The sequence below is a fragment of the Cottoperca gobio genome, chromosome 5 (assembly GCF_900634415.1).
Source record: "Cottoperca gobio chromosome 5, fCotGob3.1, whole genome shotgun sequence".
Lineage (NCBI taxonomy): Eukaryota > Metazoa > Chordata > Actinopteri > Perciformes > Bovichtidae > Cottoperca > Cottoperca gobio.
This window is the reverse complement of record NC_041359.1, coordinates 17,659,904-17,685,894: the sequence shown is the minus strand read 5'-3', so window position 1 is coordinate 17,685,894 and position 25,991 is coordinate 17,659,904. Positions and strand designations below refer to the sequence as shown.

Genomic DNA, 25,991 nt, shown 5'->3' with positions numbered 1-25,991 from the left:
ATACACTTTTTATGCACAACAATATAAATTTTTTTGTCATCATACAACACGTCACTTAACATGCTTGCTATTTTTAAAATAAAATAGTAGCGGAACATGGAAACACTGGAAATAAATTAAACATGTTTTCCACTTGTTTTCCTTGTTTTATTCAGATTATGAAAATTAAAAATTAAAGATCTACGGCTCATCACTGGTCCTCAAGGGGTTTTAATACGTGTGTAACGGCTTTATAATTAATTATTGTGAAGCTGCAGGCAGAGAAGGTGAAGGTTAAAACAGAAAGATATGATAATTAAGTTCTGCTGTGACTCTTACAATGAGATTATTATGCGTTATTTAAGCGTTTGCTCTCATTTGCGTATTAATCATATTGGAAGATACTCAAAATTAGGCCACTGAGGAGGGCTTATGCAATTTATTTTTCAAACCAGCTGTAGCATCTGTTCTTCATTGATGAGGGATACCTCATTCTAGAGGCGCACAACAACTTCCATGCCAACGGAAGTAGCTGTGGTTTTGTTTGTATTCTTTCCAAATAATCTAAATAATGAATAAGGTCACTTGCTGCTTTATCTTTGCATTAAACACACTTTTCCATGGCTAAGAGCAAACACACACACATGCATGTCCTGGGTTTTGCCATCCTGGTCCTATAGATTTTAAAGTCAGCAGGGACGTGTGCCGCAGTGCTCACTGTTTTTTTGGAAAATAAAAGGGAACAAAATCACTTTTAAAAACCTAAAGGTTTATCACTTCAAGGGGATTCAATGCACTCATGACATGATAATTATGTAAAGTGATAATTAATACATGACACTCTTTGTGATTTCTATTATTGTAACTAGTGTCCTCCAAATGACTTAGTTTACTTCTTTTCTAATTCACAATATGTATTTGATTATACATATAAGATCCTCTTTCTTAGTAAAGGCAATATTCAATGAATTATTATGACATGAAGTCACATCTGAGCAACTAAAAGCTAAAAATTGCTCCTCCAATTGTAGTGAATTGCTTTTTCCTGAATTATTTTAGACAACATGAGATACCAGATTATAACTCAATGTGTCGGTCGACCAGCCTGACTTGTTAGTAAATACTAAACCTTACAGACTAATAAAAACAGTGAATACAACGTCTTGTTTGACATGTTCTTGTTGAACAGTGATTTGTCAAGTGGAACAAATTATATTTTGTTACTGCTCCGTCAGTGTGAGCTGGTGGTGCAACACTCTCTGACCAATGGACTAGAAAGCCAATTTCAAAGGGAGATGTAATCATCCAATTTATGCAAAACTATATTCTCTGTGTAGCTATCACTACAGTGTTTGTTCCTAATCCTTCAAAGGTAATTAACGGAGTGCTGACTACACTCCCTACATGTAAACCTCATGGCCATTAAACACTTTTTCTGCTGCAGTTTCTCCATCACGTGGCAACAGAGAGAACTGCAGACTCTGGTACATGCCGTTCAAACTATTCTTGTGGGTTTGATGTCCTTGCTACTGTCGCACAGCTTGCTCATAGAGGAATTCTGTTATGATCTGCCGTTATATAAATAAAGATTGACTTGACTTGACTATATTTTCACTCAGGTAGATCTATCAGGATTTAATCAGGATATAACAAAATGCTGTGAAATGTGTGGAATCTGTTACTTATCTTTCACTGTCAGAAGAACCTACGTTTGTGAGTGTTAAACTGCTTCCATCACATTCTCTAATATCTTTTAGGGAATCCCTTTTCATCACAGCTGGATTCCAGATCAACCTTTTAACACCACAAATCAAACATGATTCACTCACAATATCCAGATCACAGGGCAATAATGTTTTTTATTTGGATGCAGGGGTTTCTCAACATCCAGTCAGTGGTATGGTGTACATTACATCACAGGGTTTCAACCAACCAGACACTCATCAACAAACAGCATCACTAGACAAACAGTTAAAGAGAAGGTAAACAGTATGACAGCAACCCCAAACATGACAGTATGCGCTCTTACTGTGGCGTCATTTTTTAATATTAACTTATTATCTTCTCATGTCAGCAGACTAACAGTGTTGCCCATTTCAGCATACATTCCAGGAAAGAAAATGTCTGTGTAACATCACATGTAGGGAGAAGGACAGCGCAGCAAGCGCCTTATAACCTCTGCAAGCGGAGGATCCATATCACTCCTGCTGTTTCCAACAATTCTGCAATGAAGGGAAGAAGCTAAATGACAAGTTACGGCTCAACCACAGCACGGGCAGTTCACAGGGAAAACCAAAACAATTGAGAAATATTCTGAGATGATTCTACTGAACTTCACCAGTAGATCGCGTATACAGTAGTTTCTATAACTCCTATTCTTCAGCGATCACCACAAAAACAGACGAGCATTTCTTCTGTAATTCATGAGAGGAATATCTTTACACCATGTATTCCTTGTGATGGTTCGACGACTGAGTAGCAACAGAAAGTAAAGATAAAAAAGCAACATCAGTTTATAATAAACATGACAACTAATAGACAACATATTGTTACGTATTACAGTAAAAAAAAAGTAAATATAAAAGTCCAATAAAAATTGATGTTGTGCACAAAAGGCAGTCAAATTTCCTGCTCCACTTACACAAGAGTCTATAAATAAAAACAAAACAGTCTAGTTAAATATAATGTTAAATTTAACCTTTTGAAATTGTGTGCTTTCTTTGTATTTCAATAAACATATGACATTTTTTGAAACATTATCTTCATAGATTTTTAACAGGTGCAAAACTGTAACCAGGACAAACAAATAGAACTATATGGATACGCTTAGTGATTGCAATATTAGCTCCAGATTAAAATGCCCATGTAAAGGTGACGGTATCCACTGGTCACAAGAAGAGGCAATACCAGCAGGAACCAGCAGAGGATGGGAGTGCACTGTTTGACTTTGAATGCTGTATTGCCTTATTTCTGGCTGTATGAGCTCCCTGCTCTTAGTAATCAATCCATTGACAACGAGCAAATATATTTAATTGACATGTATATCAGTAACACTGCAGAGTATACAGAGCTGACAGTGGGATCAGGACCTGGTTTACATGCTAATATTTAAATTGATTTGACTCAATCAAGCGTTGCTCTCTGTCACCTCTATTTTAGCAACTGCTACGAGCAGCTGAATCCATCATTCCCAAAGCCCATCAATGCTAAGACCCATTTTTCTAAATACAAACATCCAATATTGAGTTGTGAGTTGTGCATATTACCAAGGCAAGGCACCACATACAGCCATTGTCTAACTGCTGCAGAATATGAGTCAGACAATACAGCTCAAAACATGCAGAACAGAGCAGACTCTTTGGGATGCGGATAACAAAGTCTCTGGACTAGAGCTGTCAGAATGACAAGAGGTACAGTAGATATAAACACTGAAATGTTCTCTATTTAGTTTTCTTTCAACGAAAGAAATAGTCTACAGTCAGAGCATAACTGTATCTATCAACGAGCATCAGAAAAAGGCAGGAAGGAAGGAAAGTGTGATAGCTGGGATAACTGCATGTCACAACATCTAGGTTCCTCTGGGTGACTATGACATTTTAAATTGGAAAGAGCAAATGTCAGAGGGTACTTTTCTATGTCTTATGCAATAACTATATCAGACGTGAAGTGGCAACATTTCAAGATTAGCCAAATGAGTATGAAAATGGCCGAGTGTGTCAAAAACATGAAGGAGAAAAAATTTATTCAGGCTTCGTTGTCCGTTCAACAGCAATCAGTTTTCTACAGTACAATTACCAAATGCATTCTAAGCACACAGTACAAGGTAAATGATTTGAACTTTACGCAGTTAAAGAGTACGTTGTTAGTTTACTGAAGATGATAAAAGGTGGTTCACGATCTTTAATCTAAGTGCCGTTCACAGCCAACCTTTTTACTTTTTTTGTATTAGCCTGTACAAGATTAACACTTCAAAAAAATGACTAGCTATATATTATGTACAGGTTTGCCACAGGAGTCCTACATTACTTGATGCATTAGTTAAGTCTTCCCACAGTCCAACCGTACATTATGGTGGAGGATGACTTTCTTTGTTAAGTTCTGATTAATACGAGATCACCTTCATGCCAGGATGTCTTTAGCAGTGAAAGACTTCAGGTACAACATCTAGAGTACCCTACAGAAGACATATTTTAAATATAATACTATAAGATCCCCATGTTTTACTTTGTCAAATATTTGTACATCTGAAACTTGATTTATTTTTTTTGTTCATGAAAATTAGGTTGTTAAACTGATACTTTCTTCTTACAATGATGATATGAGAAATCCTACATCATCTCTCAATGATGCAAGTCTTGCCCAGCATGCAGAAGTATATAATGTCACTAAGTGGTTACTTTGCTGAACATCCACTGTATTATAGTACAAACAGAAAGCGTGGCTACTTCAAGTAAGTTTGTATGTACAGCCATAAGGCCTGCGACCTAAATGGTAAGCAGACATGGTCATTTAGCCTGCACGTTTACACCCGTCCAGGTGAGGTGTTTCACACACATCAGCAGGAGCCACTGAAACATCAGCTGGACAACGTGTGCTTGGTGCAAACTAAAACGAAATGTCACACAAGTATTGCTTCACTTGCATTCAGTGTATCTCTGAAACGAGAATATGGCCACAGACGTTTTTTGTTGAAACTGAAAAACATGTATTCTTATACACATTTTCTTTAGTTAGATCAAGTTTCAAAGAGAGTTGAGCTTTACGCTATCACACCTCTACAGCTTCTTCCAACGCTTTATCGTCATGGTAACATATTCGCTTCAAGAGCTTCCTGAATATATGAATTAAGTCAGGCAGGAAACAGAGGAAAATATCCATATCTGCTTTTCACACATCAGCACTCCTTTCCATAAGCTTTACCCTCACTTAGGAAGCTTTACTACCTTACCACCTCGCAGATTCCACCTTTGCTACATGGTACCGGACTTATCTCCAGCATCACTGCACGTATTCATGTTAGAAGCAGCAGCTGTACTGTTACTCGGAAACATCTTCTCAGTGGGAGTTACAGCAGGGCTGCCGACCCCTGAAGAGCTGGAGCTGCTTGAGCGGTGCTGAGTGGGAGGAGGGCGCATTGGCCTCATGGGTGGGGGGCGTAGCTGAGCCCCAGCCATCCGGGCGGAGAGAGCGGGTTTGAAGGTGGTCATCATCTCAGAGGTGGAGCTGCTGCTGCGGCGCATGGCTGCATCCGGGTCACGGATCATAATGGTGTGCAGAGGACTGCCGGGCTCGGAGCTAATTGGGTTCTTCATGGGCTCCAGGGTGTCCAGGACCACGTCGGGAGCCTGCTTAACAGTGTTCTGTCGCTCCAGCTCACGGAGCTCATGGAGCGCTGTAGTCATAGTCTTCTCTATGTCCTGGTGGAGTAGCGATGAATATGAGGAGAAGAATAACAAATGACAGCCAGTCAGTGAGACACAGCAACGTTTTTGTACAGTGTAAGATTTAGAAATTACGGTTGTACAACTTTTATGTCTTTTTTCCAATAGTTTCCTTGTTATGTTATGTAATCCATCATAGTAAACAGTGGGTGGAAGCCAACCCCAGATTCACTCTCGTTTTGGAACAAGTGATGTACACTTGGTGATTTGCCTCGCTATATTTGCCTTTTCCGGCGCTTCCTCTTGGATGCGTGCTTACGATCTGGTTGCTATAGTTGTAAAGAGTTTGACACCCAGAAACATCCCGAACATATTAAAATAAGAAAATACAGACAGAGGGCAGGATCTCTGCAGACACCGCCACACACTTCTAGGGTCATAAGTGATGATTGAATATTTTTGTCTATATATGTTTTTTTTTAAGAAGATCATACTCATTGTGCCTTTAATGTCGTTTTATAATATCCTTTGGAAACAAATGCAAAACAATGGGTGCATGGAATAATATACTATATAATATCACATCCACATGTCTAATACACAGCTGCATGGTTTGCAAAAAAGTCAGTTGAGACATAAAGTATAAGTTATATGTTGTAAACGGGCTAAAATATACAAAACAAACCAAATATGATCCTCAGTTCAACCCTTTTTTGATCAAATTGTGAGATTCTTTCAAATGTTTTGATGAACTGTAATTTGCGGGAGTTTTCAACACACTCAAAAAGTCTTGATTTCAATATACTGTATACTATTTTGAATTGACCCATCAGAATCTATTAGTTCAAGTTAAGTTAAAGTTGTGTTTGGATCTAATTGCTGCAGTAATTAGCTGATGAGGAGATTTTGTTGCCGAACCGTCAGTGCTCTTTAGCTTGTTATTCAGTTCCAGGCCTCTGTGTCTTTGAGGTGTTTCTATCTCCCAGCTGCAGTGTGACCCTGGCATTTACTCCAGGTCCCAGCTGCTGCTCTCAGATTGACAGTTACATCATGGGGCCTGGATCTCTACCAAACCTCCCAAATCCTCTTATTTGCTATAATTTCCTGAACGTTTATATATATATATATATATATATATATATATATATATATCTGGTACTGAGACCACAAAGGCGTCAAACATACATAAACTAATTATATCAAAAGATACAACTTCTATTTCTCTGTATATTGTTTTCCCCCATCAATTTAGCCTCTACCTGATGTTTCCCACAATTACCTCAGCCAGAGCTTCAGTCTCCAGTGATTTGTGGTCCCCAAGGCTGCTGTGGCGAGTGGCCCCCGGCACTGGTCTCAGAGGGTGGCCCTCAGGATAGGCCTTCCTGTCTGGGAAATTGATGTTTCCTGAACTGCCAAAAGTGCCAATGCGCCTCTTTTCTGGGCTCTCAATACGGCCCTTGCTGATGGACACCTTGTGGGGGCTGCTGGGACACGCTGCAGCCCGTGGCGGAGTGTCGGCCACTCTGGTTGGGCTGTGGGTGTCTGTCCCACTCCGACGACGTGGGATTGCAGCTCCATCGGACCGTAGCCTCACCCTGCAGAGAGGCATCAGATCAGACGGTCAAACAGGAAAACTCCTCAATAGAACTTTTAAAACAAGTAAGGTGTGATTCTTGATTGTATCCACCTCCCCATGACTCCTCCAAAGTTATAATCAGGTGAAGGTTCACATGGTGACGGGACTTCATTTTTGGATGAACCCTTATCATCCAGCAATGGTCCACTACTGGCTTCACTGTCCGCTTTCTGGCTGAGGTTATCTGAGAAAGCATCATCCCTGAAAGAGCAGAGGCACTGATGGTAAGCATAAGATACACAGTTTACAGTAATTAAAAAGGGGAATATTGAGGGTAACGCTGTTCAAGCCAACAGTTTAGTGTAATGTTGTCAGCTTCCCTGATGATGATTTGAAATGTAAGTGAGAGGATTACATGACACAAGATAAACAACAGCTACTTAAACACATTCTGCTGTTACTTACAGGTCTTGTACTACAATGTATTGATGTGGGATGAGGCCATCCACACCATTGTGGCGTCCCTCCCACCAGTCTTCAGACGCTCTGTGATACAGAAGCAGAGAGGCTCCCTTCTTGAAGGACAGCTCCCTGGGACTTCGTCCCACGTAGTCAAACTTAGCGATGGCCTCAATCTGTTCAACCTCTGAAAACATAAAATCAATAAAAAGCTTAATCAACTGCTTCATAGAGCGCAACATGGCTGGGATCAACATCATAATTCACAATCCTGGATCTTAGGGTATATATAGTACGAAAACAAACAATAATATAAAAAATCAAGAGATCTTGGAAAATATGCTTCTGATTTCAATCTTTGCTGCATTTACATCAATGCTATGATTCAGTACACAATGTTATCACTTTGAGATACTACAGAGTTACAAAGCTGAAATATGACAAACGTGTGTGCCGATAAATGACTTACCAATAATTATCGTAGTGATTGCATGACAAACAACCCCAACTGTTTAAACATGTTGAACAAACGAATGCGTGCCTATATTAAAAAAGAAGTCTTGTCTGCATTGTATTTCACCATGCCAGCCAGCAGGGGTCAGTCACAGTTCACTGAATGGTTAACAGCAATCAGCTCTCGCCAAGGAAAAAACGAGTTCTGTACCCCTCTCATTTTATCTTGTTTAATTTATTTAAATGTCATTTTGATTTCAAAGTTATTGAAAATACAAAAGGTACAGCGAGGTTTTTAGTCTGACACCAACTTATTTTTCTTCCATAAAGACTGAGCTGCTGCCTGCAAGAGGACATCAACTGAACCGGCTGTAGAAACTTGAGTGCAACATCAAAGCCCATAATGTCACAAACGACAAACCCTAACCCTGTCAGTACTAAGGCCAGCAGGAGCAAAACGTTCAGCAGGCGATCAGGGTCAGGACTCATTACAAACGCAGCCAACAGCACAAATTAAATTCCAAGATAAGGTCTGTCTGTCTGTCAGTCTGAGCTCACACACTCCCTTCTTCATAGACCTGTCCACTGACTCCCCACAAGGCGGCACAGGAGACATTATTCTGTGTATTACCGGTGTTTTGGCTTTTGAGCCTGGCCCAGTTATGCATTCAAAGCTCAGAGGAGAATTGGGGAAATCCTGCACAAAGGAGAAAGTCTCAAGAGAATTGCTGACTAACACTGAACAAAGAGCAAGCAGGGGAGGAGAGAGGAGAGAGACTCACACACACACAAAGACGGATCAAAGAGTCAGTGCTGCATGCCAACACTGTTTACTCAACTTGCCTCCAGCTTCAAACATCACATAAGCCTTTGCAATCATAAAACCTCACTCACCTCTCAGTCAAAAGCACTTAATAAAAAAGGTCAGTCTGTGTGGCTTTCTTATCCACAAAGACTACTAAAATATACGCATATATTCTCAATTCCAGGTGATACTATTTGCCAAGATATGAACAACTCTTTGATTTTTAATATTTCATATGCAAAGTTGACATACCAATGGTTACACGTCATGTATGCTGTAGTGTCAGAGACAATAATGGTAATATATACACCTATCTCTACTACAATGCACACATTCAAGACCCACAGTTCACATGGTTGCTAACATTAGATAACTACAATAAATTCCCCAAATGGCCTGCATGAACAAACACGACCAAGAGCCGTGCTAGTGGCTCCATGAGGCTGTATTTTGACACAGGAGTGCTTTGACCTAACTGATAAGGTCAGCAGTCTAACATGCACACAATACCAATGCTAACATGCTGATGTTCAGCAGATATAATGTGTCATGTTGACCATATTAGTTTAGCGTGTTAGCATGCTAGCATTTGGTAATTAGCACTAAACACAAAGCACAGCTAAGCTAATGGGTAGCCTATCCATCCTATCCTGAAGGGAACATGAATATCTGTGCCAACTTTCATGGCAATCCATCCAATTGTTGTCAGGAATCAAAACCAAAAAATGTCAAGGTCAAGTCAAAGTGTCACCTCTGGGCACAATTGATGTATGTACCAAATTTCACAACATTACATCCAATAGCCGTTGATTTCAGTCTGGACCAGCCCGACCAACACACCAACATTGCCATCCCTGGGGACACACTGTACTTGGGTAATAACAAAGCCCCTTCATAAAAAATAGATGAAAAATGACTACGATGATGTACTGACCTTCATCACTGGTGTGTGGTTCAGTTCCATTGTCAGCCTCGTCAATAGTTCCTGGTTCACTGTGTGGGCTGTCACTGTGAGAGCAAACGGAAAGTCAAAAAAGTCACCATAGATATTGATATCTGACCATAAAGTAAAATAACACAGCCTTTCCTGCTAAACTAAAAAGAACTGTAGTCTCAACATAATTGTACTTTACTCACCAGTACTCCTCTCCCCCACTCATGCACTTTTCATACACTGGGCCGTCCAGCTCACGTTGATTGGGAAAGATGAGTTCATTGTGCATGATGATGGTCTTGATGACCTCGTTAACATGTGCCTGGCACGATACAGGATCATGTCCGTCTGGAATTGGCATCAGGGTTGGACCAAAGCAGATTGCCAAATTGTATGGATCCATCATGTTCTCATCACTGTACTGGGAGAGACTGAGGGACGGGACAGGGGAGCATTGTGTGCTTAATAATGGAGCAACCTGAAACATCAGAAAACATACTGTATGTATACATTAAGTTGTTGTCTTCTGGTAGTATGTATTGAAATACCTGTCAATCAAATTAAGAGAGGGATTAGGCTACAAACCTCTTTAGTATTTTGTGCTTGAGCTATCCTTTTGTTAACTTTTGGATTATAGATGATATCATAAATCATTAAACTGGTTATTACATTGCTAAACCTACAATAACTGATTTTGTTTGGCCACTTGGGGACAGTGGAAACAAGCTGTGAACCCAATACTGACATATAATCTCCCTTTCAGTTGATAAGAACAGCTTCATTTTACATCCAGCAGACCAAAAGGAACATTATCAATCATTTGGATCATGTTTCGAGCCACCAAACTTAAGTCTATTGTTCACTCTCCTTTTTGCTCTGTTTTGGTTCTCTAAAAACTCCTGAGGGAAATATCTGTCTCTTTAGCTACTAAATGCTTCACTATGTTCACCAGCCAGTTGCTGAATGTGTTGGTTGTTGCTGGCCATGTTTAGTACCCTCTTCTGAACCAGAAGAGAAAGGTTGTGGGCCAAAAAAACTAAATATTGAGCTGGAAGATGCTACAAAGCTACCAAGAACTGAGGGAAACTGAGGGGATTCGTAGGTTCATGAACAGGTGTGACCCTGTTCATATACAAGTGGTCATGTGGTCCATTGTTAAAATTATTGAATGCATCTGCTTTAAGTGATCAATCCCATAATGTATATACAAACTATATAGCAGACACATCTCATACAGAGTCTAGTTTCAAACGAATTCAGTTTTTTCTTTTTGACAAACAGCATTACATGCTACATTGCACAGTTTAGTTAGACATTTTCTTAAAAATCATCGTGTTTAGTCAACCCCTTAAACAGATCAACTTATCTAGCGCATGCCACAACCCACTCTGGGTAAACAAATCATTCAGGGCTACAAGAGGAAGTCATAATCAGTCCTTGCACATTATCAACAAGCTGAGGCTGAGCAGTAAAACCACAGCTGGAACAGCTCCAACAGTGAAGGGGGTATAGAAGAGCAGATTAAAACCTGGGGTACGAAATCAAACTCTTTGTTCTGCAGGCAAACTCAGTAAAAGGAGCATTAATAACATCCATTATAAGAGGACAGGTATACTACTTCAGTGAGGCATGAGTTTCCAAGCCCATAAATAACCCCTAAAACTATGCAGACAGATGTAGCAATAAATAGCAGGTGTTTTTCCCCCCCAATATATATTTTTTATCCTTGTCTGTGTTTGCTCCACATGGATTTTTCCCAAAAGAATTACATTTAGATGGTAAAGTAAGATTAAAGATTAAATTTCATCACAGATGTCTGTGCACAGAATACATTCATCAACATTCTGTATACAGCAGGACCCGTGTCTTAAAATATAATGAGAATCAGTGCAAACTCACTGATTGAGAAAAGCAAAAAGGTATCTCATGACGATTATGATGGTGCGAGAAAGTGTCACAGTAATCTGCTGGATGTGATGCGCTCTCTCAGCTCCAGTTTCCAGCTCTGAAACACAAAGGACAGAAAGAGAGAGGTGTAACAGTGGCAAATATAGCTTTTTAACTTTTATATATCTGGGCACCAAGCCTTTAACAACACTGTCCACTGAAATATAATATATACCAGGCCTGAGCATGGATAATTGATCAAAGTGAGCAAAAGCAAAAGGCAGAGGAGATTCTGAAAACTGTTATTTGACACTTTAATAGATGCACCATCCCGCCTTTCACCAGAACCCTTAGGCACACTGCTTGATCAAACTATTACTGTACAAACAGCGGGGAAATGATTCTGTGGTGAACTTGCACAAGGCAGACTGATGTGGGCAACACTTTTCTCTTCTTACTGGCTTTCTGTTACATATCAGGCAGAGAGCCCTGGTGTGGAGATTGCTTCCATGTGCTGCACTGCATGCCGTTCTCTTGTTCAGGAAAGCAGTTTCTAAGACACTGCAAAGTATGTTTTCTCTTTTCTATTCCACCAGTCCACTCACACCTGCGATGGCTTTGAATAGCTTCTGTTGTGCGTGACTCACTGATGGTAGAGATGAAGTCCAGGAAGCGCTCTTTTGGGAAGATGGGGTTCTCCAGCCCTCTGAAGTACAGCTTCAGCACGCCTGCCACTGAGTTGATATCATGGTCATTCTGGTCATCAATCAAGGGGTCTTCACCTGATTAAGAAAAACATATGTGACAGTGGTGACATTTGATTGGGTTCATGAAAAAGGGGAATACAACGCTATATGTCTTTGACTCACCTCTCTCAAATGAGTTCTTGATATCATTGACTTCCACCTGTGATCCCGGCACGCGGAATATGCCTTGCTGCTGCAAGCCTGAAAGAAATACAAACCAGAATTTGGAGACTCAGAGTTGCGCTAGCTAACATTATCTGCAAACCCGTGCCAGCTTCATAAAATCCCATTGGAAACACATAACACAGAGCAGGAAATGTAATCTAGTCATAAAGGGAGATGCGTAGTTTTCCATGAGAGGGCCCCTCAGTGAGGCTAAAGCATATGGCTTCAGTTAGAGGGCTCCTAATCAGTTTTCTGGAGTTTCATTAGGTCCAGATCCAGAGGAAAGGCCTGCAGGCTACAGCAATGAGCTGAAGACAGATGTGAAGGTAGACAGGGAGGAGTTAGGGGAGGTTTGGGTGGTGGCTGAACTGACTAAACCAAGACCAATGGGACTTTCAAAACTCTCTGTGTGTGAGATATTGTTATGAGCTTGTCAATTCACTGGCAGGCAGCTGAGCACCTCAGAGGCTTGAGGTGCAGAGCACAGCAGGTCATCTGTACCTGCAGCTATTTGTGGAAATAGATTGCCTCGTCCAATAGCTGCTGTCACTTCTTATCAAGCTGAAGGAGGTTTTAAAGGACTTCATAGTTTGCTTTATTTTTCTGCCCTTTCACTCAGAAGTAGAAGTCGCAGCAACATGATGTGAGACTCACCGTAGAGATTGATGTGTCTGACACAGCTTTCGACAACAAGTGGGATTGGTTGACCAGAATCCTGAAATGAAATGATGTGAAAAATAAATAAACACATGCAAGGCAAGACATAACAAAGGAGAATACAATAAAAATAGTATAAATATATATATATATATATATATATATATATATAATATAATAAGTATAAATATAATAGTATTTTGTGTAACTTTCATACAGCAACACTATTAGTTCATATTAATTAACAATATGCGAGACAGGAGAAATATCCTGCTCCATTTCATCACAAATCTAATGTCTCATAAACATTTTATTAAGCAAATCTCATGAGCAGTGTAAAACAAAGAAAAACATAAAAATACAAGCAACTGTTATTAGTAACGTGATGCCCTAGAATACAAACTGTGGAAACTAGCAGCATGCAAGTGTAGCCCGAGCAGAAGCCAGTATATTTCTAATATTAGTCTAAAGCTTTTAGTGCCCTTGTGCCCTGACCTATACTCTCCAACAACAGAGGTACCTGAATGCGGGTACGGGCATTCCTTCTTCCTCTGGGACAGAAAGCCACAAAGCACAGAGTAGCAGAGGAAGAGAGGGCAGAGAAGCACACAGTTAGAAAAGCTCAGATAACAAATGACCCCTCTGGAGGTTAAAGAAGGCAAAGCACTGGGACTGGCGAAAGGAAAGCCAGAGAGATGCAGTGAAGGGTTGGGTGCAGTGAGGGACAAAGCAGATCCACTGCTGCCTCTCAGTCATCTAAAGAGTGACTGGGTTTAGAAATAAAGCCAGAGATGTTAAATTGTTCTGGAGGGGAATAAAGAGACAGCTGACTGCCGCTCTGTCTGCACCGGCAGAACCAAGGAAGGGAGGAGGAGGATTAGAGGTTAAACAGAGGCGTTATATCATGATCAAGGGCAGCTGGAAGAGGGAGGAACAGAAGGCCAAAGTGAGGAAGAGAATGAGGGCGAAGGCTCTAGCTGCCTTCCCCTCCTGCTCCACAGTCACACACCACCACCAGAGGTACCTCAATGAAGGTCTCCATGTTGCCGTTAAACAGCTTATGGTTATACAAGGAGCGTGGCCTAGGCTTCCGCATTTTCTGTGGTTTAGGGGGAAGGGTGGGGGGCCTGTGAAAGGATGGACACAAGGTACAAAAACACCATAATATGTAAAAACTGTAGAACTAAACATGGAGGTTCAAAAGCAGGTATGAAAAAACTGTCAGCTAAAACAAAGCAGTGTTCAAGTAAAGTAACGGAAAAAGAGAAGAATCTTTTAAAAGTTGAGAAGAACCCAAAGTGAAATGTTTCATTAAAGAGTCCTTTTATCACTGACGCCTGACAAAAGTCAGCCTTTTAATTACTACTGAGGGATTGGGTTGTAAATAAACTATGTGGATCGTCAGTAAAACACTTGTTGACTTAAACACAGCAAAGATTAATTAACATTTTTAAAAAGGCCAATAAAATCACCTGCTAGTTGATATGTCAAGTTGTTAGACAGGAAACTTCAGAATTAAACTAGCAATCCAGACATATCGTATATTGATAGACGCTTAGGACATTCTCACTGAAAATACAATTACATGTTTCCTATTTCACTCTATTAATAACATATATCAAAAAGCTAAAATATGCAGTAGTTTCATCCAACATTAAAAACCCATGCAAGCCTAAACTCTAAACTTATTTTGACAAATTCAGCAAGGTGCAGCTAAATGTTAATCTAATATATGTGATAATCCTTTATGAAAGAAACCACAAAAGCAATATGTTGTATGTGCAAGCGGACTTGTCATTTTGTTTTTTTAAAGAACTGCAAAACCATGGCCACTTCATGCCAATATTAATAGATTTAAAATGAATGTCATGTCTTTATGATGTATTGAGCATGGCCTTTGTTTAGACACGCTGCTTGACTTTCATTGACTGCAATGTTGCCATGCGATGTAGTCAAATATAATTACTATATAACAGCAATTATTCCGTTTGGGTGTTTAAACAACAGCTGACATGCTTTTGTCTTCCTTTCTCCTAAATATTCTAACAATCTGATGAAATGCTTATGAGCAGATGTTTCATGGCTGAAAGGCAGAAGACATCATACCTTGTAGTTCCACACTCAGCCCTTTCCCCTGTGGAAAAAACAACACAAGAGGGACATGTTATATCTTTGTGGTACACATTATACAGACTCCAGTGTTCACTGTCACTGAAGTGTTTGATGAGACACAACATGACTATTGAGCGAGAGATGAATGGAGCAGTGCTAACACCATTCATTGGACAAAGCTATTGAGCAGTCGTGGCTGAATCCACAGGGGACCCAGAAGACCCCGTGGGGTTATAGGCCTCCTCGCAGAGCAAAGAATAGGGGGGGGTGGCGGCTGCAGTGTGTAGATGTTGGGGATGTCTGTGCTGGTTCACTGAGTCTTTTGTTATGGGTTTCCAACAACACACGCACATGTTATAGGCATATGTGTGGAGAAAACTAAGTCTGCAAAGTCTTCATTAAACTCAGCTATTTGATTCATTCAAGAACATGTCAAAGTTTATGTTTCTACTGATAACACGCATCCTTCAATGCATTAACTCAAAGATGACCAAGCTTGTCTTTATGAACTGAGAGTATGAGTGAGTCTTTGTCTGCCAGTGACTGAATTATAAACTGGAAGGCAGTCAATGTACAAAAAAAGCACTCAAACATTATTTCTTTACTGCGTCTAACAATGGACAGAAAAGGCAAAGGCTAACCCATTTCTCAACACATCATCCTGGCAGATGGGACAGGGTCTCTGGAGCATTCATGTGAAGAAACAACAGCTCATTTCCCAGACACCATTCCTCTGAGTGATAGCCTCTGTCTACTTCTGACCAACCAACCTCAAAATTGCACAGAATTTCTCAAGCAAGAGCAGAAAGGAAAGGTCCAAGTTGATTTTCCCCTAATTTCATAACAAAAGGAGTCTCAATGATAGAGAGATATGTACTACAGAAACATACAATGAGTACAAATCAAATTCCCTGAATAAGGGAATTAGTGACTCCTTATTTGGGAAACAAGGGCTGGCAGATATCCTCGTACCATCTCATCTGGTGCCCGTGCTTGACACAATGTTTTTATTAAAACATGCAGCAAGATGTAAACGCCATGTGGCACTCACCAGTCATGTCTTGTTCCCTCTGTCATGCTCACAAACAACCACGCGCATACACAAACACGCTATTTTGGGCGTGAAGCAGCGAGCTAACGATCACGACACAACCCTGATTGATCACCTGAATAATTAAACATGGGTGGTACCTGGAGACGCCATATGCCATGTTCATACACTTTCTCAGCTGCTCCAACATGCACATACAAACAGATCTGTTCAGAGACTGATATGAATTATAATGCGAGTCATTATGAGTGCAAACGCAAGCAGTTGGTAGTTTGCCACAGAGGGAATCGCAAGCAAGATAAATAATTAAGTAAAGACTTGAATGAATAATTCCATGGTGTGAAATGTGGAGATATTCGTGTGTGTTGCAAAGGCCTCAGCTGTCTGTGCCTGATGCCATTTTCTATAAGGTGAACCCCTGATGCAGGAGCAGCTGCAGAAATGGGCCTGGGTCTGGTCCTGCTGATTGATTGGGCGTAAACTGTTCACGGCTGAGGTGACAAGGGGACCCATGGGGAAGGGAGGGGCAGAGGGAAGCCTTTCTCTTACGGCCTGGAAATAGAAATCCTCCCTGAGGCTTCACCATATAGAGACTAACCGGATAATACTTCAACCAATGGAGATAAGTAGAAAAGGGGAATGGATACCTCAAAGTAGATGTGGTCTGCTTTAGGTGTGATCGTTGTAAATTTGAATATCAGCTCTCATTTCCTCTTTCCTTCCTGCTTCCCTTAAAAATTGTTGTCTTTGAAGCATCCCATAAGTCATTCCCTACTGCTTATTAGATAAGACCTGCACCACTATAACCCCGAAGGCATCGATTTAACAGAGCTGTGCAGGTCAGAGATGAAGACAGACAAAGAGAAAAGACTCCTTACCTTCACCCAGTGTCTGCTTCAGTAAGTCATTCTTGGCCTGCAGCTTAATGATGAGGTTACTGCCATTCAGGTACTCCTTGAATTTCTACAAAGAGAGATGTGGGCAAAAGTCAGTGAGCAGCAGCACTAATCCAGTGTAACATGAGCCCAGTCAAACAATTCAAATCAGCATAAATTCAATCTGTTCGAGTTTTAATTTCATTTCTATTTCCAGAGCATGTGGAAATGATGACTGATGGCTTGATTTTCAAAAGCAGCACTAAGCTGGAGTTTATAGCACGCCGGCAGCCATGAACAGTCTGGAAGGATAGACAGATCAAAATTGACTTGAACTCACACAAAAGTAGAACATTTCAGTCTCCTGTTGGTTGGCCCTCCTCTTGGCTACATTCAGTTTGCTCATGTAGGACTCGGAGGCCACGGACTTAATGGACTCAGTGGAGCGGCTGTGTTGGAAGGCATCCGACACGTCAAAGTCCTCTACCGTCAGCATGTCCTGCAGCGTTTGCATGGTGGCGTCCAAGGTCTTTCTCACCTGCACAGATGGGAGGAAATAGAAGAAGATGACAAATGAAGCATCATATTTAACTTGCAGTCTTCCTCATATTTTCCTTTGTGTGGATATTTTTTACCCAGCCTTAATGTAACCGAAGTAACGGATGATATTTTCAAGGGCAAGAGTGACTGTTTATAATTTATTATAGTATTATAGTAGAGTATTGTATTATCTATCTATATTTATATCAAAGTTGAACAATAAATGACCTTGATTTACACTGAAATGACATCGAATATCAGCCCAGAGGAACCTGAACGTCAGGCATACATCAGACTAAGACATAAAAATGAAGCTCGTCTAGCAAAGATACAAATTGTATGTGAAATCCCTGAAGGAGGCTTTTTGTTTAGGGCTGAGATTGATAAAGCTCATTTCCAGTAATGGCAGCGCTCATCCATTATCCTCCAGAGCATGAGACACGGGCATACAGGGAAGAGGCAGAGCCGTTGGCACAGGAGAGTCTACAGGCACTGGTTATTATAACCTCCATTTGCACCTTTGTGTCTATACTTCTTAATGAAAAAGTTCCTATTTTCATCATAAAATAGACAATATATAACTTCATAGAGATCATAATATTGGCGCTGTGACGGTCTTAATGTATTCTTGCCTCCTGCAGAGCTAGGGTCAGTGGAGAGTAATTGCAATGAGAACAGATGGTGATGTGGCCCTCCTACTTGGCTCTGGGGGAAATGAGACAGGGCTTTCTGTTTTGGGGGGTTGGGGCTGAAGGTGCTGGTGAAGGGGGTGCTGGACAGATACAGGGCCATCATAAATCCTCACCTCCTCGTTCTCTATCTTTAGCGTAGCTAAGCGAGACTGCAGTTGGTGGTAGCGCATCAGGAGTTCAGTCTGGACAGGCTGCTGGGCGCTCACCTGGCACACCTGAGGAGGACACATGGGTTACAACAGACAAAATAGATCCATCTGAAGCTTGAAGAGTTACTTTGTAAACCTCAGTTAGTGATTATCAGTGTTAAGTACAACCTTAAGTGATCCAAATCCGCAGCATTTAAAGCATCTCACCTCATCTCCCATGTGTGGCAGGTACTCAAAGCGCATAGGAGGGCAGAACACCTGGTTATGCATATCCATGATCTTGTGCTTGTCAGTGCGGTAATCTAGGTTGTCCACCGCATTCTCTAGGATATCCAGTCCCTCGTGGCGTGATGTCTCCAAGTTGTACTCAGCAGATAAGTAGGTCCTGAGGGTGCGTGCTAAGCTAGCATGGTAGCCCAGGTCACAGCACTGCAGAGATAAAACATGAATAATGAATGAATAACCATCAAACACTGTACATGTGATAGTGTGCTCTGTTGCACCCGTAACCACACCCAACAGTGATGTCACGGTGTACTGACCACACCGTGGAGTACACTTCTACATCACTGAGCAACGTGGGAAGTTACACCACTGGAAGCTAGCAAGAACTGGCAAAAGATTTTCAACTGGTGTTAAGTTGCTCTTGACAAATCAATATAAATCTTTTAGGGAATGTGGAAGAAGTTGTAAAGTCTGTTAGTTTCAGAACCTTCCCTCATGTTCAGACCTATTTAATGGACTAAATCCCAAATTACATTCTGCTACGGGTTACCTTTCAAAAATAGAAGTAGAGTTCATAGAATTACAGGAGCTAGCACAGGAGGACACTAGGGATAATTACACAGCCTTATCATACAGAGCTGGATGAAGTAACCTAATTAAGCAGAGGATAGTAGTGAGGCTGTTCAGAGGGAGCGTGAGACAGCTGACAAGCTCTTTGAATCACTAAGTAAACACTCTTTAACACTCATGAGCACTGAGGAAGTAGTTTCTCTACTTTGGTGCACAAGCCACTCAGTCAAAGTGGCTTAATAGACTAAAAGGCTAAAAGGAGCAAATTAGCTTCTTTTTGAACAAGTAAACTGAGTGAGAACACATTCATATCTGCAGCAGCAGCCTGGAGGAAGCAGATGATCGGGGAAGGAAGATTAGACTCTTTAATCCACATGTTTTTTATATTCTCATCTTTCTCATTCGGGCTATGCAAACATTCTGTAAGTGCAAGAATATATTCTGGCTGCATATTAATATTCACAAATATTTCTAATTTCATGTTTCATGATACATTTTATGCGTTTGATTACGATCTACTCAAGTTATTTCACCCTCAGCAATAATACCTCACAGGTTGAAATGCTTTAACTTTAACTCAGTCGCATGTAAACAGATGTAATGTATGCAAAACCCCGTACTAAATGATTGTGTTATTCTTCTTCTTTTTTTGCTGTATGCTATAGCTCAATACTTGCTGCCGCAAGATTTCTCAATGGAGGTAATTAAAACTATATCTTACCACTTAAGAACAAGTTTAAAAAATGTATCACGCTGACACCACTGACCAACCTCACTCCTCACAGCATTCATCAGCTGTAGGCAGTGTAGAATAAACTCTACATGTTGTTCAGAATTACACTTCAACAGTTTAAAGTCCCTGATGCTGACTGACAAAGCTGACTTCTTGCTGCGTGAGCATCTGGTTTGATGTGTGGTGTGCAGTTACTCTGACATGACAAACCTCTACCCCGCTTGTGGCAGCCAAACCAGTCAAGCTCACAATCCCATTCCCTGCAGCTCAGCAGGATTTGGGATGACATGGACCTTTCAGTTTCAAGACACTGGATCAATCAAAGCTGCCCAGCAAAGACGCAGGGATAGCCATGAATCGGGTTCTCAGTCTGTCCAGTTATTATCACACTGCCTAAAGCAGAGACATATTCTTCATGATATTTCAAACTGTATTTTTTTTTTTAATAATGTAGAGTTCATTACATCTCACTAAAATCATATTTTATCATGCCTGACTTGGAAAATGTGCATCTATCACTGTGACTAATGAAGTGCCGTATGGTGGTAGGGCCTCAAGCAAACATGTGACAACCAGTCCATTAGCACAGAAGGAGAAAACAGGCACATTGAAGGGCTAACAGGTTAATGTGATAAAAACATTAATGTTAACATTTAAGTTTTTTGTTTGGTATCCACAGCCACAAAGCCCACATTCACTGCCATTTGTGTTGTGTGTGTGTGTGTGTGTGTGTGTGTGTGTGTGTGTGTGTGTGTGTGTGTGTGTGTGTGTGTGTGTGTGTGTGTGTGTGTGTATGTGTGTGTGTGTGTGTGTGTTTTGCATAGTAAGGGAACTGGACTGGGAAGAAAACAGACACTTAACTGTTTAATGGCAATTAGGTTATAATGCAAAATCAAGTCCCTAAGTCTAATCTCCCTGGTGTGTGCACATCTATAAAGGAATAGATACAGATTGTTTTTTTTAATGATTTTGTTTAAAATGTTCAATAAAGGCTTCCTCATCCCAGTGTTCATCTGTTTGTCTGCAGGGTAGCAGGTCACCCGGGGCTGAGAGCCTGGTGCCAAGCGCATTAACCACGTTCATGCCTGCATAAACACAGACTCTGCTCACCAGCTGACTTTGATCGACTTCCAACCATTAGTGGTTTGCTAAACAGTCATCCTTTTAAATCCTGGTAATCAGACTTTCCAGCGTTGCTACTGGTTCATCATTTGAATAAAAGTGACTTCATATTTAAATGATAGATGTAGGTTTTCTGGACATAGAAACATGAGGGTATTATTGCAGTTAATAATGAAGGGAATATTATAGCGTCAGAGTTGGAAAGGCTGCTTCCTCTACTCTGATCCATGAAAGAAGAGACCACAATGATACCCTTGAAATAATGGAGCTGTGTGTTACTGCAGATTGCTGAACTAATATTCATGTCAACAGCAGTCAGTCAGTGTTAAGTTTGTTTTTCAGAAATTAATAATGAGAAAGGCAAATACATTCATTGGGGTCAACAGAAGGAGCTTGAAAACAAACAGCTAACAGGCTGAGAGTGAATGAGACTCAGGAGCAGATGGTGAGAAAAGCGACAGTTCTGCGGAGTTAAATCAACATCAGAAATCCCAACAGAGATGTAAACAAACACATGTGCCTCGCGCATACTTACATCAATCATATCAGAGACGTCATGGATGTAATATTTTGCCACAACTGCATTTGTTGCTGCCAGGTTCAACAAATAGTCATTCCGGGCTTTTGTGCATTTCAGCTTATTCTCTGAGTACTTGGCTTGCCTCTGGGGAGGAGAGAAGAGACAGAGCAGATGAGGAGAAAAAACATCAGTGCAGGGAGGGAAGGTTTGAGTGTGTGCTCCGGCAGCTGCAGCTTTGGGACCATCAGACAGGTAGAGATGGCAGGGGAGAAACAGGCTGAAAAGAAGCTACCTCCAGATAGTATAGTGTTAAGTGCCACAGCCAGGCATTTAGTCATTATTCAGTCTCTACACACTTAAGTACCAGAGGCTGCAGAGTGTGGATGCTCACAAAGGAGCACTTAAAGAGACTTTGGCTTTAGTAGCCGGTTAGCTTAGCTTAGCATAAAGACTGGATACAGGGGGAAGCAGCTATCCTGTGTCTTTCTACCAGCACGTCATGTTCACTAATTATCATGTTATATATCATTTGCTTAACATGTACAAAAAACAAATTGTAAAAATGTTGTTACGTTTGGACAAAGCCAGGCTAGCTGTTTCCCCCTGTTTCAAGTCTTTATGCTAAGCTAAGCTAATCTGAGCTAAACAGCAGCAGGCTCCAGCTACATTCTTACCATACAGACATGAAGGGTATCCGTTTTCTCATTTACCTCTTAGCAAGAAAACAAACAAGCGTTATTTCCTAAAATGTCAAACTATTCTTTTAAAATATATATTTTTTTTAAGTATTTACACAGACGGCATATTGACAGTCGTAATGTATTTCTGTGTTAAATCATCAATAATAAGTTTGATTAACATGGTTGACTATATGTGGGCCTGTATCTCCAGTGTGAGTTTAGCAATGCAATTGCACAATTCTACTTATTCTAAAGAATATAAAGGACATGACAGCATTTTCCATTAGGGGTATTGGTATTGAACAAACACATTGATTTAGCAAACTAAACAGTTTTGACAAAGTAGTTTCCCTTTAGCAACTCAATGATTCAGACAAGAATTACTGCTGTTTGAAATACAACAAAAGCATCGTAATTCTAAAGCAGAGACATTTTTCCCATATTATTATTATTATTATTATTATTATTATTATTATTATTATTATTATTGTTATTATAATAGTTTGTTTGAACATTTCACAAATCGTGGACATTTTATTTCCAATTTCACAAAACCATTATGATGCAAATTTCAGCAGTGGGTTAGAGGAAAATAGATTAACTTTTATTTCATCCTCTTTCTCCTCCAACCTGTTTGCAGGCAGAGTAATGAGACAAAAGCTTAGAAACATGAAGCAGGGAGAAATATTCATATCCACGCTGCGTTATAAATAGTGTTCAGTTCCCAAGCCAAGCAGCATGTCTAAGAATACCAGCCTGAGGAGGGAGAGACGCTGTCATCCTGACAGCCTTTTTTGATTTCCTGCACCTGAGAGATAATGGGAGTTTCATTTGCATGTAGAAATTCCAGGAGAAGATCCAGAATAAAGCATGCATGGGTGCATCTCAAGTACATCATGCTCCAGAGACCACCAGTCTTACACTGCTGGCAGAGAAGAAGTAGAAATCTCCATAAAATGGAAAGAGAGTTGGGTTGTTGGCTGAGAGTACTGCTGTTTACTCGTGTTTATGCATATCTGGCTGCAGACCTCGTTATCCTACTGAGACTTTCTGACATTGTATTGCTGTCCTGTCTGCAAGTGAGTTCCCCCTCTCACTCTCTCACACTCTCTCCATGTGAACTCAAAAATAGAGCTCCATTTACAGATTTGAGGAGAAGCTGCTTAACCTGCAACAACTGAACATAACACTTACATATTATCATCTTTTAAATGGATATGGTGAACTGGCAGACATGGAGCAACACTATCAATCATTTGGAGTCCAAGTTGTCACCACTTTGCGAATTTAACTCTGGTCTTTACTAACTCCTGAGGGAAATATATCCGACTCTAGCTGCTAAATATGCCACTGTGTTCAGCAGCTGGTCATTAAAGGTTCAATGTGTAAGATAAGAGTGGATGTAGCGCCGGTCGGGCCTCGGTACAGAGAAAGAAGACTCAGGCAGACTCAGGGCTTGTCAACTATACATCCATGATCCCTGCACGTTTTGATAGTTTGTTTTGATATCCAACCCCCACGTGAAGATTACAAGATAACAGTAATATTTAGACCAGCTCTCAGAGTTTCAGCAGTCTAGGTGGAATGAACTGACAGACACAGGAGTAAAGTACACAGTAAATATATCAACACGAGAAGAGGGATACATATAGCTGTAGAATACAATACACAATATAAAGAGTACGTTAGGATACTCTAAATATTAATATACTTTTACTTACTTACTACTACAACTAAAACATAAACAGGTTAACATACTATAGTAGGATTCTTTAATAACTGATGGTTTTGATGATTGACGAGTTTATATTGTAGTAGAGGTGAAATATTGCCCCCTATGTATTTGGAGCAGGTGGCTCTGAATTACACGTTGAACCTTTAACTTTCTCTGTTTGAAGTATTTCTAAAAATACTGATTACAGCAGCTTTAAATATCTAAGCTGAATGATGCTACATACCGTATATATGTAAACAGAAACCACACTAAACCTCCTTCACACTCACCTTTTCTTTCATCTTTTCAATTTTCCTGACGAAGCTGCGTCTCGGTTGGCGGTCCTCGTGGCGCAGGAGGTTAACGTTGAGATCTCCGGACTTGCTGAACTGCTTCTCCTCCTGCTTCTCAGCATCCTTCAGCTTGCCCTCCGCACTGATACTCTCAGTGTGGTACATGTGGTATGTTTTCATCACCTGCAGGAGGAGGATGACAAATATTCAACAGATTGACCATTAACAGGGCTTATCATCATCCTCATCATCACATTTTACAATATAGGTTAATATAGGCTGAACTGATGAGATATAAAGATGACAATTGACATGGATACCACGACTCACAGAAGTGATATGGATGATTTATTTGTAGGCCAAACATTTTGTCAAACATCAAGTTTGTGCTTTTGTGCTCATATACCGATTCACACAAAGCCACACACACCTGTACATTGACAACAACACTACTGTTGGCTGCCATATTCCCTCTCAACATGCAACAAACATCACCATAAGGTGATGCAAATTAAAGATCATATTTTCCACGTCTCTAGTGTCATTTCCTTCCAAAATCTGGTTTGATTTGAGCATTTTCATGGTGGCCTGGTAGATCAATTTTGGGCGTCGATGCAGCAGTAACACAGATGTCACTACATGTGGAATATTTTAAGTGAATCCAGGGGCCCGGGGTTGTGTGTGGTTTAGCCTTGGCTGTCAATCTTCAACTCACCCCCTCTTCACTGCGGCTTTCCCGAGCTCTACTTCATTTCTACAGTAACTCTTCATCACACCAGACTTTTTTTCATCTCTTTTGTGCAGCAGCATGACGGCATTGCTTTCTGTGTTCTCTGTAGTTACCTCTTCACTATGATCGCTACTTAGACACTCAAACCTTAGACACTCAAACCTTTGACACTCAGACCCCCGACGCCCCACTCCAACAAGAGACGACAAGGCTGCAGTGACAGAAAAGCCTCGTTAGACAAGACAGAAGCACCCTGCCTCTTTAACTCGTCCCAGATGCTTATTGAGAGAGGTTCTCCTCTTGGAAGCCCATTCTTAAGTCTCGTTAAGTAATGTCCAGATGTGAGCCGTGTCTTTAAACGTCTGGCGCATTCAGAATTGTCTCTGAACACCTCAGGATGTAAGACAGTCAACATAAACAGTAATTTATTTGTTTCCTGTGATCAGGTGAGTAATGCCCACTTGGTGCTGAACTTAAGCAGTGGGGTACCTTTTATCTCTATGAGAGCTAAATCACATGTTTGCCGCTTGGTCACACGCAACTATAATCTTCCACTGACCTCCAACCTTGTGACAGTAATATTTATCAGTGCTGCCACTTTAAGAGGCTCTATTTTATTCCCCTCTGTGTGCTCTGTGAATAAATAGTACTCCTCTCCAGGCAGTGCAGGAACTCGTAGAAAAACAAGAACAACAGAGTGACAAAAAGCTGCGAGGCAAACACCTGAAAGTAAAATAGATAGATCAAATAAAAGTGACTAGTCTAATTCTCAGAGTGACAAAGCTCAACATCGATGTTGCTGCTCCACAAAGAGAGAAACTAGGGTAACACTCTGTTGCTCCCCAGGCTTTCGAACCTTTTCTTTGAAATTCCTCTGAAAACGTGCTACATTTCCATTGAACCATCTGAGTACAGGACCAGCAGCTAAAGACACAAACTAATT

At 40.7% G+C, this 25,991-nt stretch overlaps 1 protein-coding gene across 1 annotated transcript in view; it reads right to left on the bottom strand.

Moving 5' to 3' along the window:
• Nucleotides 1-1,818: 1,818 nt before the first annotated feature.
• srgap3 (SLIT-ROBO Rho GTPase activating protein 3) overlaps nt 1,819-25,991 on the bottom strand; it is a 57,401-nt gene continuing 33,228 nt past the window's right edge. The window contains 18 exon segments of the mRNA XM_029431604.1: nt 1,819-5,396; nt 6,640-6,955; nt 7,048-7,197; nt 7,402-7,582; nt 9,588-9,661; nt 9,791-10,018; nt 11,487-11,592; nt 12,122-12,256; nt 12,344-12,421; nt 13,040-13,100; nt 14,067-14,169; nt 15,149-15,176; nt 17,084-17,168; nt 17,421-17,618; nt 18,426-18,527; nt 18,669-18,890; nt 21,647-21,775; nt 24,316-24,501. Of these exon segments, the coding sequence (XP_029287464.1) occupies nt 4,950-5,396; nt 6,640-6,955; nt 7,048-7,197; nt 7,402-7,582; nt 9,588-9,661; nt 9,791-10,018; nt 11,487-11,592; nt 12,122-12,256; nt 12,344-12,421; nt 13,040-13,100; nt 14,067-14,169; nt 15,149-15,176; nt 17,084-17,168; nt 17,421-17,618; nt 18,426-18,527; nt 18,669-18,890; nt 21,647-21,775; nt 24,316-24,501 (2,829 nt within the window). The 3' untranslated portion in view covers nt 1,819-4,949.